Here is a 15,223-nt window from a genome sequence, read left to right on the forward strand (position 1 = left end):
CGTCATGTGTCCTTAAGGGGTTAATCTCCGTACAATCCCGAATTTAGTGAATAACTGTTCCTGACGGACGATAACATATCTGAAAGTTGCTTTCTCCCTTAACACCCATACCTTCTATAAGCCACCTGCTCAGGATGTTTCTTACGTAACAGAAACCCCTCCTATAAAAAAAATACCATGAAATATTTTATGTAAGTATTCCACTCAATTATTTAAGTGAACATTCATTCTACTTTTAGAGGAGGGAAAATGCACACAAAATATTGGAGTTAATGGTTTTACATTAAAACAATTAACAGTTAAAAAATCCAGAGCCACTGCTTGCTTTACCATAGCTAAAGCACAGACATCATGAAACGATGGCCTGTTTGTGGATACAGGTTTGAATAATGTTGCTCCAGACAAAACACATACTTACAGGGACCCTCAAAACATTTAAACAATTTAAAGGGATACTCCACTGCCCAAATACAAAAAAATCAATATCAAATTACTAGTTAAACCCCCCAATGAAAACATGTATGCTAATTATATTTTGTTTCCACTGGGGTTATATCTTAAAAAAGCTAACAAAATTTGCAGATCTTTTGCTTGAAGCCTCTGCAACCTCTTCCCCATCTACAGACTCTCTGTGGCTGTCCAATCACAGACTTCCCATTACATCTGAAAGAGAAGCCTTTACAAGGCAGGTGCTCTAAGCAATTGCCGCCTCTTGGGTTTAGCTCCACTAAACTAAACAATGAGTAAGTAAGAGGACCGGTTGCCCGATTGAGTTAATTTATAAAAGTGACAATTTCTAATGAAATCTTCTTAATTTGTAAAATGAAAAAAGGGGACACACGCTTTACACATAAGGCGCTTCGGTGCTTAAGGGATCTGAAGTGTATCTTTAAGTATATTGGATAGGTTTTTCCCCCATGTTAAAATTTTAGTTTTGAAAAAAAAATAAAAAAATAGAATTATACCTGCGGATTTTTGGAGCACATTCCTACCCACTTAGCCACACCTCTTATCAAAAGATCTTTCGGATTGGACGTACAGTGTTATGTAGTCCTCTCCATCAATGAGAGACTGGTGTGAGCTGAGCTGCTTAACAGCCAATCATTATTCTCTTATTATCTTCCTGCTTTCCCTTTAGCATGGCTCTGAAATAGTATACAAAAATAGGATGACAGTGATTGGCTGCCCAGAACACACAGTTGTCTCATTGGCTGAGCTCATATGCTGTGTACTTCCAATCAGGAAGACATTCTTTGAAAAGAAGGCATGGCTAAGTGGGCAGGGCTAGGCTGCAGAAAGCTGAAACAAATTTAAAGAAATACTAATGTGGGGCTAGCATCTGTACATGACATCTGCCTAATGCTATTCTTTGTATATTTTAGTTTTATTTTGGATAGCTTCATAACAAAATCACATGCACTTAAGTTGTGCTGATGCCCAGAGTGTTGCTTCTAAAACCAGGTTGTAGAACACTGATGGTTATCCTTGACTTTGTTCTGGGCTGCACATCCAGGCTACTACCACCATGAGCACTTTAAAATCACTGATGTGGCCATGGTGGTTGGAGTTACCCCTTAAAGTGGGCCACAAGAGACTTTCTTAAAAATTGCACCAGTTTTTTCTGTATTTAACTTTGCATACCTTGTTTTATCTATTAAACTTAGTTTGAACTCAATCATACACCAGACAGAAAAGGGTTGTGCGTTTGTTTCTGTTCACTTGTACTTGTAGTAAGAATAACTCACAGTATATAAAAAATGGCTAGTTGTATATGGGTGCAGCCCTAATTTTATCACCTCGAAAATGCCCCTACAGCAACCCATAATCTGGGAAGTTGTGTGTAGTCCAAGCATTACAGAGAAACATTCACCACTGCTAATTAAATTAAATATCCTACATGACGCAATTAAAGATAATCTGCAACTTTCATCTAATCTACTTGGAGTAATAAAATTAGGCCATATTCAAGAAAATATATCTGTAATCCTAGGCAGTTTATTCACTAAACTCTGAACTGTAACAAACAGCTAAAATAAGCTAAATTTGACTATAGATATACAATTTTTACACATCATCTATTTTTACAGTTTGGAATTTAATTTGCTGTAATTTGGACAAGTGAACGTTTGGCTAAGTATGTATCCAGTACCCAGGTTATCCTAAAACACATTATAGAAACATATCCCAATGGACACATCAAACACTATGTTATCACATGATGTTCTTACAGAGTGGGGCTTAGGGGCACCATGCATCTTGGTCATGTGACTTTGTAGAGGCTTCTTCTGCATGAACTGCTGGGTACAAGTAGAACACTGGAAACAGAGGAGAAAAAGATGAGAATTAAACCTATGGTTAATGTAGAGAGATTACTGTTAAATGCATCTAGTGTTTTAGCTCAGCTTCTTTCAGTATAACAAATTAACTTCATCACAGGAAACATCACAAAATTCACGTTTAGTCAAATGACTTCTCTCAAGATTACCCTTGGGGATACTGTAATATATGTTGCCTCACTCATGAGGGTAGATTTGGTGGACATTTTTGGCCACCATATTTATTTTTCTGCGGGATATTCTGATGGATCTTGGTATCACTTACAGATGTCCAGCAGAAGTATGAAACCACACAGTCCGATCACAGGCTTCTCATTGAGTTTTGCCAGCTTAGAGCGCATGCACACAATCTTAATTGGCAGGGGAAGAGGTGGGAGGGATTTAGTTTTATTAAACAAATATATCAAATCAAATAGGAGCAAATGGCAGAAGGGAACACACAGTAGGAGGGAGGAAGGGATTGTAATCTTCCTCTTGCAGATGCTCTGCCTGCATGGGGAAGATTATTACATCTGTTGCTAGCGTGCCTTGCGAGCTAACAGAAGTAAAATATGCACAACATTGACATTAGGTAGCCAGGAACACAGTCAAAATCTGTGTTCAAAAAATTGAGTGTGCATTGCACATCCAGGCTACCACCACCACCACCACTGTAAATTACTGAATTGGTCATGGTAGCTAGAGTAACTCCTTAAAGTGGAATAGTCACAAGAAGCTTTCTTTAAAAAAAAAAAAAAAAAACTATTTAAACTAAAAATTGCACCAGTTTTTCTGTATTTACTTGACATGCCTTGCGGAGAACAACATATATATTTGATTAATCTATGCAGTGCAATACACAGAGTGCATGAGCGAGTCTGGCACTACACAATTAACTTCTTTGTCCAAGCGCATCCAATACATCATGTGTATCTGCTATTTTCAGAGAATCAACAGCTCATTTTTATACTTCCTTTTCTCAAAATAGTAAGGATTTACATTTAAAATAAACTGAATTTTATTAGGTCAATGTATCTTCCACTGCTGAATGATCTTAATAGAGTATTTATAAGTTGGTTAATAAGGAACACTGAACTTACTTTATAGGGCATCTCACCAGTATGGGACACCATGTGAAGCCGTAGCTCAATTCTCCTTTTGAAAACCTCATCACACAACGTACAGGAAAAAGCCTGCGAACACAGCAACAAAAACTGTTCAAATCATATATTACTATACATATTATGAAAGGGAAAATATTGTTATTATTTCTTTTTCCTATGGGTTTGACTTCCTATATAACTTGATTTCTGCTTAGACAATCTAGACAGTCAAGATAAGCAAATGTTCTGTTAGTCAAAGTAGAATGGATTTCACAATGAATAGAATTCAGCCTTTTTAGAGTCTTCAGGATAGAGTTACATATTAAATACTCCACATTTTAGCTTTACAATAACTTTAAAAAGGTACATGTTTTGAAAAAGAAAACAAAAACAGCAAGCACATGCTGGGATAGGTGGCTAGGACTGTATAAGCAGAAACAAAAGTGATTTAAAGGGACACTGTAGGCACCCAAACCACTTCAGCACAATGAAGTGGTCTGGATGCAATGTCCCATGTCCCTTAACCATATAGTGGTAATTATTGCAGTTTCTGAGAAACTGCAATAATTACCTTGCAGGGTTAAGCCCTTCTCTAGTGGCGGTCTACCAGACAGACAACTTTTGGTCATCTAAATGACACTGGACATACTCACGCTATGCATGAGTACTTCCAGCGCCGCCGGAATCCCCATAGGAAAGCACTGAATAATTCTTCTCTGTGGAGAAATCCTATTGCGAGCGCGGCCATTGCTGCGCATGCACATTAGGTCGGCCCGCTGGCTGGGCTGAGGGACATCGGTGCTGGATTCAGGTAAGTGACTGTTTTAACCCCTTAAGCACCGCAGGGGGGTCCTGACACTATAGAAATACTTTCACTTCTAAATGAAAGAGAATTGAGCAGTGAGACTGTAGGGGCCTGATCTGTACACCAAAACTGCTTCATTAAGCTAAGGTTGTTTTGGTGCCTATAGTGTTCCTTTGACTATCACACGGTTAATACCAAAAACATGATGTGTTACACTTACCTGCTCTGATCTGTTCATACAGTTCCGTGCCTCATGTTCCATTAGGTTTTCTTTCCTGAAATAGCTTTTGCCGCACTTCGAACATTCAAAAGGTTTCTCTCCTGTATGTTTCCTAGGAATTTTTTTTTTTAAAAATAAATATATATATATATATATATATTTAAAATATCACATAAATTTGCACATTTATTATGATTAACATAGTCTTTCCAAATAAGTTAACATTGTATACCACAGCTAAGGTGATCCTGGATATAACCACTACATATAAAGTGTCCTCCTGAGCAGTACTTACCTGGCATCTCTGCCTACTACTGAAGGCAATACAAAAATATTGTAACATGTTCAATATTACAAAAATATATCCACTAAACAGCACTGTGAAACATCGCTGCACTTAATAAAAATAATAGTTTGAAATATCTACAGAAAGTACTTGAATACATAGTTTTATGTAGTGCACACCACAATACAATGATTTTAATACTGTAGAAAGCTACTTTAATCAGAGTCTAAAAAACCCCAAACTAGATTATTGTTGCTAATACCAAGTGCTTCCGGAACATCTTTCAGGACAAGAAAAAAAAATAAAAAAAAAAAAAAAAAATAGACTACGTTTATTCACAAAAAAATTCAAAACATTTGTTATACAACTGGATAGATCATCCAGAAATTGTACAGATAATATAGGTTAAATCAAATTAGATTTAAAATGTAACTTATACACATGGTCTTGTGTAAAGATCATACGTATAAATAAAATGCAGTTATAAAGAACAGGTGGAAATTACGATTACTCAAACAAAATAGCCTGCATAACAAAACCCAAAACGTTTAAAAAAAAAAAAAAAAAAAAAAAAAAAAAAAGGACAATCTTGTCATAAAATAAATGAAAATGTGCTTTTAATCTCTAGAATTATTTTTTATTATTTATAAAAAAAACAGTAGTAGGAAAACTAACTAAGTTTATTTTTGCAAATTCAAACTGCATATAAAAAAGAAAACCAAAAATATTTTGTAAGACAGTCTTTGAGAATTGGGTTTTTAAAAAAAAAAAAAAAAAAAAGTCAAATTCTTTGTGGATCACATCATTAAATTTTTACCTGTTATGCACCTTTAGATAATATTTGCTGAGAAATGTTTTGTGACACGTGGGGCATTCTACGGACATGTTTGCACTTCTTCTATTCTTGAGATTTTCACCATCAAGCGCGATCGCTTCTGCCGGGGTTTCTGCAGGAATAATCTTTTTGCCAGAACATAATCTTGGCTTGGGGTTTTGTGTCTTCTTCTCAGAAACAAAGTCTTCATCAATATCTTCATTAATGAATCGGGCATTGTCTGCTATAACATCTTGTATCTGCTCTACTTCCAGCTCCCACTACAAAATAAAAATACAATTTTGTTATTAAACAAATTGACAGAGAAGAAACAGAAGAACGAAACATATTTGATGGCTCCTATTCAAGTGAAAAACTATATTAAATGCCATCACCACTGTTAGCCCATGGAAACATATTGGCATCAGGTTCCTGTTACTTAAGAACCGGCAAAAGGTCTCTTCCTCTACTTTACAGCTCAGCTTTGCACATGAAGAATAGGAAACGGGCACTGGAGAGACCACGTGTGTGAATGGTGGGGAGGTGAGCAGCAGCCTGACAGAGAAAGCGGATCGTTCCAGGTATGCTGCATGGGGAAGAACGGCCTCTGTAAAATGGGGAGGGAGGGCGGGCTGTGGAGAGGTGCATGGGGGAGTTTGAAAAAAGAGTATAGACACAGAGAAAAAGAATAGGAAGAGACAAATGGCTGATAAAGAAAGACACAAGGAAAGGGTTTTTTGTAAAGAGGTTGGGGAAGGACTTGTTGTAGGTGAAGCAGAGGAGAGGATGAGAGAAGATGAAAAAATATTTTGCAGATGCCAACCAGCAACTAGACATTACAAAGATCAAGCGCAATCATCACCTTGACATCACATGGCAGCGGTCCGAAATATGACCCCTCCCCCCCCCCCCCACTAAAAAGGTTGCACACCTTTATTGTAAAATGTATCATGTCAATGTTTTAATACCTCTAAATAAATCTGGGCTCTTGTCCAGGTTTCATAGCACTAATGCATTAAAGAGGAGGCATGGTGTTAATCTCTAAACTCTTCTAGGTCCTAATTAAGTATAGGAAGTGATCTATTAAATAAATCTGTGGATCTTTCAGTAGACAATACATTTAATGAACTCCGAAAAGATAAATAAGTGCCAGTATCACGCTGTGTGCAGTGCCATCACAAACCTATGTGTATCTGCAGCTACCAAAAAAAATAAATTTACTCTATGGCTATTACCACAGTTATACCAGCATTCTTTATATCATACATTTTTTTCCTTGGTAATTGAATAATTTGCAAAACTAAAGTGCTGCACCTACTTGTCTGAATTCTGAAGATTTCTGTAGTCTAGATCTCATGTAATGGAACACTATAGGGTCAGGAACATAAACGTATTCCTAACCCTATAGTGCTAAAGCCATCATTAAGGTGGCTTACCTCCACTTAGCCCCCTTAGATAGGGTTAAAGCTTACCTTATTCCCAGCTCTCCATAGGTCTGCCGGCGCTGGCCCTGTCCCCTTGGCTGGCATCATCAGAATTGATGATATCCGCCAATCCAATGCTTTCCCACATGGGAAAACATTGGATTGCCTGAGATTGCCAAGGAGGTGGGGCCAAACAGCATCTACTTAAAGAAATGCATTGAATCAATGCATCTCTATGAGGAAAGGTCAGTGTCTCCATGCAGAGCAGAAGCACCTCTGGTTAGATTATAATGAACACATTTACCATATTATCATTAATTATATAATAATATTAAAGTATTTAACCAGGAAAGGTACAGTTAGCACATGGTTAGTTTCCAAGTATGTCCTGGTGTTTAATATTATTATATAATTCCACCACTTTATTAAACTGGAAATGTGTCTTGGTCCTGTGGAATGCTGGGAACTTTCATTTCGTTGTCATCATCATCATCATCATCATCAATTGCATCATATAAACTACACCATTCCAAAAACAGTTTATGAGTAATTTAAACATGAACATACAGAGACATATGTATAGTCAATACAAAGAAGAAGAAGAAAAAAAAAAAAAAAGATATTTCAAATTCCATAAACCAGCCAGCATCTGTGGCAGACTGACAATGTAGACCTACATAGCAATGTAAGAAAAATACCAGCATTTCCTGTTAAACTACTTTGGACAACAACTTGTGATTCCCTTGTCATTAACACACTTCTCAGAAACAGTTTGATAAATAATTTAAAGCGGCGCTGTCAACTCCCTGCAAAATAATAATTTCATACAGACAAAATCTTTATGAAATACTCTCACGGATTGTGATGGAATTTCACTGAAATACTAAGACAAAGTAAGAACTACTTTGTCTCAGTATTTTTCCTGCACCTGAAATTTCTTGACACGGAGTGGAGCTACTGACAGCTGCAGGGAAATTGGCTCTATCTATGGAGGACCATACCAGGAGCAAAAGAGGACCAGCCAAAAGAGAATGGCGGCGCAACAAGGTGCCTGGTGGCCTCCATAGCACCAAAACCACTGCCTGTCCGTGAATTGCCTGTCTTTACATTGTGTGTGTTCCCTATTCTTTCATTTATTGTGCCTGCTCCCCTTTCGGGAGGTCTTCTACAAAGGGAACCTTTTAACCTCCGGAACGGGGAGCACCCTGATACCTCATTTAGAATGTTCAAACCTTGCTATATAGGTGTCAAACCGCAAAGGGAAACAGTAAATGAGTGCTTCACCGGGTGGCCGCCATTTGTGCAGACGAACGCCACCAGGGGGAGCCTTCGTGGATTGTTTCCCGACTCGTTCGTCTTACAAATGAGGATCGACCCTTGAGGTTGGTGGGGGCACTGGCTACTTTGGTGCGCTTGTTGGTGCCTGCAGGGACAACGAGACCAGCTATTTTCCTGGGGGAGGGCTTTTCTGTGCCTGGGAGACAAAGGGACGGCCCCTTTTTCCCATGCCTGGACGCCCGGGGAAGAGGACCCCCCCAGCAGCACAGTGGCGGGTTTTGTGAACAAAGGGAACAAAGTCCCTTCCTGTGCTAGGGTCCCGGGGAGGATCTTGGGATGTGTCCTTGTATGTTTGTGTGGAAAAAACCCTGCACGGGTTATGCATAAAAGCCAATGTGTGGCCAATAAAATTGTGTTGTACCTTTCAGGACTGTGTGTCGTCCAGTTACTGGGGGGGAAATGGGCCTCTTCATACTGTACCTGGTTCCTGACCGGCTGACGGAAGGGAATTAGCGGAGGTAACCAGTCAGGTTACCCAGGGTCCGCTACACCGGGAGTGTTTAAAACATTCAAAAAGCCTTCAATATTTATTAAATTAGTGTGTGTGTATGTATATATCTATATATCGATCTGTTTCGTTATTTATTTATTTGTCCAGTTGCTGCCAATTCCATACCTTTAAGAAGCAGGTTTACCTGGAAATATGTTCTGAATCAGAAAAACATAGATGCAAGATACATCATTTAATCTACAAAACTATAAGGCAAGGCAGGTAAGTCACTATACCGTGATGTAATCTCCTTCATTGAGACAATGTTCGCTCTTCTGTCCTTTCCTTTGCCCTTTAAAATCACTTTGTTCCTGTCCGTCCCCTGTATAATCTATATTTTTAAGGACAGTAGGTTGGGTGGGGGAATCATCCTCACTCATCTGAAGTAAGGAAAGGCTCCTCTCCTGTCCGTTGCTCTGTCCAGGTACAGTTTCTTGGGTCAATGTGTTGCTTAACTCTGTAATCCCTTTGAAGACTTCTTCACCATCAGACTCCTCTGCTTGCTTCAAGTGCCCGTTTAAAGTTTCAGTTGTGCCGGACTCTTGAAAGTAGTCTTCATTCTGATCACCCGATTCGTAGCATTTTGGTTGAAACCTTTCACAGACTTCTGCAGCCTCATAAATCCCAAGTTCCCTTGAAGCCAGAAGAACTTTCTGAACATTATGCTGAGAAAGAGCCAGCTCCCCAGTATACAAAAAATCCAGCACAAGTCCAATGACTTCTGAGAAACTTTCATGTAACACTATGTTTGTAGATGTCCCGTCTCCATAAAGAGTTTGAAAGAAATGGCTGCTACATGCCAAAATGCTCCAGTGTGCCTTAAAGTTAGTGTTGCCAACCACCAGCGTGGCATCACAATATCTGCCTTCTTCCCTCTGTTTGTTCAGAGCCTGCAATACTTTAACACTGCGCTGTATGAAAACACTGTCCATTGTCTGCGAAAAAATAATTATAAAGGCGTTAGTTTAGTTAGTGGTACATAGGGAGAGGTAAAACTGATAAAAAAAAGTCTGTGTAAAGCTGCCAGAAATATGATACATGCATATGTTATACAATAAAGTGTTGTAAGTATATATATTATAGTATGGTGAAAAAGAAAACACAACACACAAAAAAAAAAAAACACATGTCAACCACTCTAGATCCCATGAGAGCATTGAAAAGAAGTGCAGAACTGCAAGAACATCCTATATCCCAGCAACTAGATCAAACAGAGATTGGTTTATCTTTTGATTTTAACTGGCTGGCCCATGATGTGGTCTTATGAGAGAGCTGTGGTCTGTTGTCCTACTTTTAAGACAAACATACCACCAACCACCCAGACCTAGTTGCACCTGAGGGCCCTGTGAGCAACTTACAAAATCATACATGTAATTTTATAGCTCTTTTTATTTAATATTATATATATATATATATACACACACAATACACAAGATCCAGCGCACTCTCCTATCTACTAAACAGCAACTTCAATGTTGACAGATTTTATTAGTTTTTAAAAAAAAATATTTAAAAACACCTTATCTAGGCAAAAAATAATGGGGATTTAGTTACATTATATGATCATACATTGCATACTATGCAATGTATGATCATATAATGTAACTAAATCCCCATTATTTTTTGCCTAGATAAGGTGTTTTTAAATAAATTTTTTTAAAAACTAATAAAATCTGTCAACATTGAAGTTGCTGTTTAGTAGATAGGAGAGTGCGCTGGATCTTGTGTATTGTATAATATGGCCCCCAGCAGCACCCCATTTAAGCATGTTCAGGTGAGTGCAACCACCCCCCCATGTTCTATATATATATATATATATATATATATATATATATATATATATATATATATATATATATATATATATATATATATATATATATATTACAGGGATTGTCAGATTAAAATAACAATGGTTAAGATTTCCCTCAGAACCACAAGTGGTAACTGAGCACTGGGGGTGCAAATTTAGATAACCCATGGCAGCTGAGTAGTAGAGATATGGCAGGGGTTCTGTGGACTTCCAGACCAGACCAGGCTAGTGGTATACCAACAAGAAAATGAATGTGCCACCCACACAATCTAGGGATGAGAGGTTCACTTTCCAGGACCAGTCTAAGCACCAAAAACGCTCCATTGTAAAGGGACACTCCAGATATCAATACAATTTTAATTAATTTAATAGGTTTTGACCTCATTAAGATTCTGTATATATCATTTTTCTTTTGAATGCTCAAATCACTCGTTTTGCAGGACGCTGGACCATAAACCTGTCACCTTAGCCCACGCTTCCCCAAACTCCAGCCCTCCAGATGTTGCTGAACTACAACTCCCATGATTCTATGAATGAGATAGATAGGCTGAGTATCACGGGAATTGTAGTTCAGCAACATCTGGAGGGCCGGAGTTTGGGGAAGCCTGTCTTAGCCAAACCCACTGTAAGCCTCTGCTTCTCTGTGAGAAGATTGTCACTCATGCACCGTGGTAACAATGCTTGCTTTTCTGTAAGAAGCACCCCCCCTCCAAAAAAATTCTAGATTTGACACACATTTAATGGCAGGCTGTCTTTAAATATTAACAAAAAATGTTTGGTAGCAGTAAGCATGTAATGGTCTACAGGTCCCTCTACAAACACACACATCGACTTTATTTGCATTGGGCTTTCTATTTCCTTATCATTGACTAACCAGAATCTTAAAATGTGACAGTTCTGCAAACATAACAAGCTGGCAATTTATAGATAAAATTGTCACTATACAATATCTTAGTTCATCAACCCAGTCCTCATGTACCCCCTACCAGTCCAGGATTTAAGGATTACCTTGTTGTGACTAAAGTGTTTTTTTTTTTTTTGTTGTTTTTTAAAACACCTTACGACACAACTGGGTAATCCCCAAATCCTGTACGGTTAGGGGGTACTTGAGGACCGGGTTGGGAACCACTGCATTAGTTAGTACATCTTGTAATCTATGCTTGCAATAACACAGGTATACATTTTGCCAAGGAAACGTACAGACCAAACTAACATATCTGAAGAGAATTTTGAAGTCCGCGTACTGTGCTGATGGAAGAAACATTTTGACAGTTTTGTTCACCAGTTACTCTTAAAGGGGTACTCTAGACCCCTAAAGTATTATAGCTTGCTGAAGGGCTCTCTCTTTTTTTCCATTTTACAAAAATAGATTTCAATAGAAATTAGCACATTTATATGTTAACTTTGTATATAAGTGCATCTGCTGACCCAAAATACTTACTGCAGCAATCCACAACCTGTAGCATCTTCACACTGAGTAATGTGGGGTTTGCACTTAGCATAAAGGGATACTAAACACTCACCTCCACTGTAGCTGCCACAGTTGTAAATATCTCTATTAACATACAACCCAGATGTTGACACTCCAGATGTTGTGGACTACATCTACCATAATGCTATTACAGTCAAAATGCTGGTAAAGCATCAAATGATCTGTAGTCCAAGACATCTGGAATGCCAAAGGTTGCCTATTAGAACCTTAATAACTAAATCACATCTAATAATTTGCTAGCAATCTGGTTGCATAAAAGGGGTTTTCCAATCTAACAGTTAGAGAAACCTAATACATGTCACCTCTGATTACTCCAGCTTTTAGAAATGTGCCCTATAATTTGTCTTTCACAACAAACTGCAACAGCAATAGAATTTAAAAAAAAAAATAAAAAAAAACATATTAAACATTTCAAATCTGTTGATCACATTTACAATCTCACCATAAATAATGACATATAACAATCACATGATAGATGTTCACACTGCATGGTACACTTTGAATGAACTAAAATAACTATATAAAATATTTATGAAATAATTTGAGCAGTATCCATTAATGTCCCAGTGTAACCCCCCCCCCCCCCCCACACACACACACACACACACACACTCACACTCACACTCACAGACTATGCTGCACTATCTACATATACAGAGATTATTTATTTATTGCATTACATATAGTGAGCAGATCACAAGGGAACACTAGAAGCCACCATCTATCCTGAATCTCACACCCCTTTCCTGCATCCCCTCACGTGGGCTCAGCACAGGACAGTACCTGGACAATATCCCCAGACCTGCTCCCACTGCAATACCAGCAGCTCTGGCTCCAGCCCCCAAACTGCGCAGCTGCTTCCGGTGGCTCAGGCTAGCGATCCGTGACGTCACCGGCTGTGGACGCTAAGTCTGCCTAGAGAGCGTGCAGCGGTGACTGCTCGTGGCGGCCATCTTAGGGGTGGCACGTCGGACATATTTTGTGTGGCGGAACGAGCGCTCAGAAGTAAACAGTAGCCCTGTCTGTCGTTTTATATATGTGTTAGACAGATGAATATGCAGTCCAAATAATAATATTGGCTTTGCTTGGCGTGACCGCCAGTAACTGCACCGAACACCATCTTTAGTGTGGCAATATGGGACTCTGTCGGCCATTTTAAGAGAGAAATAGTTGCCATGACAGCAGTGATACTACATCATATTCAAATAAAATATATATTTATACCTCTGCTAAGGATGCCTAAGGGTTAACAGACAGTTATTTTACTTTTTTCTTGCTAATTTGCCAGCATTGGGTATTGTAAAAGATACAGACAATCAGGATAGTAAACATTGGGCAAACAAACAGCTATCCAATGTACAGCGCTACGGAATGTGATGGCGCTATATAAATAATAAAATAATAATAATAATAATGTGTAGGTGGTCAATAGGGCTGTACCTATGCATATAACGCGTTACCTCATGTAAACCCATATAAAGAGAACACACATATTGTGGTGGAATCTCGGTAAAAATAAATTTAGTAGGCCGAGATTACCACGTGGCATGTGTACGTGCATATGCTGACGTATCGATCAGTTGGTTGCACGAGGCAAGATACGATCAGTAGTGTACGGAGCATGTGCAAGAATACAGGATATAGTATTCCCCTCCTCCATTGTGCTGGACAAGCCATGCGGTCAAACAGGAAGTTAATTCTTATTTGTGTTGATTGGTTAAGAGAATGTGCGGGTGGAGCTTAATATGGGAGGAGTTATGTGCCTATATAAGGAGCCTGCACTATTGTCCGGGGCTCAGAACTTGCTGTATTTTGGTGACGCTAGTCCCTCTGAGTCCCGATCGGTGATCCAATAAAGAATCTCTTCCTTCCTGAAGAAACCTGTGTCCATCTCTCTGTGCTTGGCTTCCGTCAGTTTCTCCGGTATCATTTGGTGCATTGGCCGGGAAGCTCATCGTTCAACGGTAGCTGAGAGGCAGAGGCGTGAGACGGTCTATCTTTGCCCACGTTCTCTACGGCTGCACCCCTGAACTTCTGCGTGGACCTCCCTTCGTCTCGGCGCCACTGGTCTGTTGTCCAGGAGATCATCGGCCTCTACGTGAGAAGTGCTGGGGTGTCCCCGTCGATGAGTGTGAACTCGGGTTCAGGAACGAGGAGGTAAGACAACTGCTGTTTTAGACGGCAGGACCCACTAGGGGTATACCGATTGTGCGGTAGGCCCAAAGGGGTTTTGAATCTGTGTATCTGCCCCCTCTGTCGGAGGGAAGGAGCGAAGGCGCACCGCTCGATCGAACGCTCTTTAGTCAGACCGTTTGATTCTGTTAGTCAGGCGGGGCTCTGGTGTAAATAGCCCTAGCCGGACACCGGTGTCTTGTCTAGACTAGCGTTCTAGGGTGTATATTTTGTTCGCTAGGTCGGAGGGACCGGGAGACTAAGCGGCGTCTGTGTAAATTCGGTTCGCTAGCTCTCAATCTATCTGGGCTAAGTGGGAAGGCGTGTAAATTTGGAACCCACTAGACTTTTGATAGTGCGACTAAGAGGCGTCTGTGTAAATTCGGTCCTCTAGCTCGCTATATATGTGGTGATTGGGCAGTGTGGCTAACCAAAACGTATGTAGATTGTTTTTAGGTAGTCCATTCAAGGTACTGGCCAATAGTTTAGTTGGGAATTGTAAATGTGTTAACGATTGTTTAGTAAAGTGTATATCTTGTTAGAGCTCAGCCGTCTAGCGAGAGTGTTAATAGTGTGTTCCTGTATTATAGTGCACGGTACCATAACCCTGTATATTTACTGACACTGTATATAAGTACTAATCATTGTCGTCTATTGCATGTTTAACACCATAACCACTAATAATTGTATTGTGACCTTAACTTGTGCTTTGACCTATGCTAACCGTACTGTAACCGCTATTTGTAAAAGACGATGTTACTGGGGTGTGTTATAGACGGGTAATTCATATATAGAGAATTATAGCGTGGGTGACTGTATAGTTACGCCAAAGGGCATAATATTGATTATATAGTGACTGGTGTAACAGCTGTGTGTGTACGGGAATTCCCTGAGTGTTTATTGTTATTGTGTACGTTTCACTTGGTAACCGTACCACGTGGTGCTGTTGCC

The 15,223-nt window shown here is 39.3% G+C and overlaps 1 protein-coding gene across 1 annotated transcript in view; it reads right to left on the reverse strand.

Moving 5' to 3' along the window:
* ZBTB48 (zinc finger and BTB domain containing 48) overlaps positions 1-12,962 on the reverse strand; it is a 37,793-nt gene extending 24,831 nt beyond the window's left edge. The window contains exons 1-6 of the mRNA XM_063436860.1: positions 12,884-12,962; positions 9,032-9,730; positions 5,547-5,824; positions 4,444-4,555; positions 3,416-3,508; positions 2,229-2,315 (exon numbers count right to left, since the gene is read on the reverse strand). Coding sequence (XP_063292930.1) covers positions 2,229-2,315; positions 3,416-3,508; positions 4,444-4,555; positions 5,547-5,824; positions 9,032-9,727 — 1,266 coding nt within the window. The 5' untranslated portion in view covers positions 9,728-9,730; positions 12,884-12,962. The remainder of the gene's footprint in view (positions 1-2,228; positions 2,316-3,415; positions 3,509-4,443; positions 4,556-5,546; positions 5,825-9,031; positions 9,731-12,883) is intronic.
* Between the last annotated feature and the right edge of the window lie 2,261 nt (positions 12,963-15,223).

This window comes from Pelobates fuscus, chromosome 11 (genome assembly GCF_036172605.1).
Source record: "Pelobates fuscus isolate aPelFus1 chromosome 11, aPelFus1.pri, whole genome shotgun sequence".
Taxonomy (NCBI): Eukaryota; Metazoa; Chordata; class Amphibia; order Anura; family Pelobatidae; genus Pelobates; species Pelobates fuscus.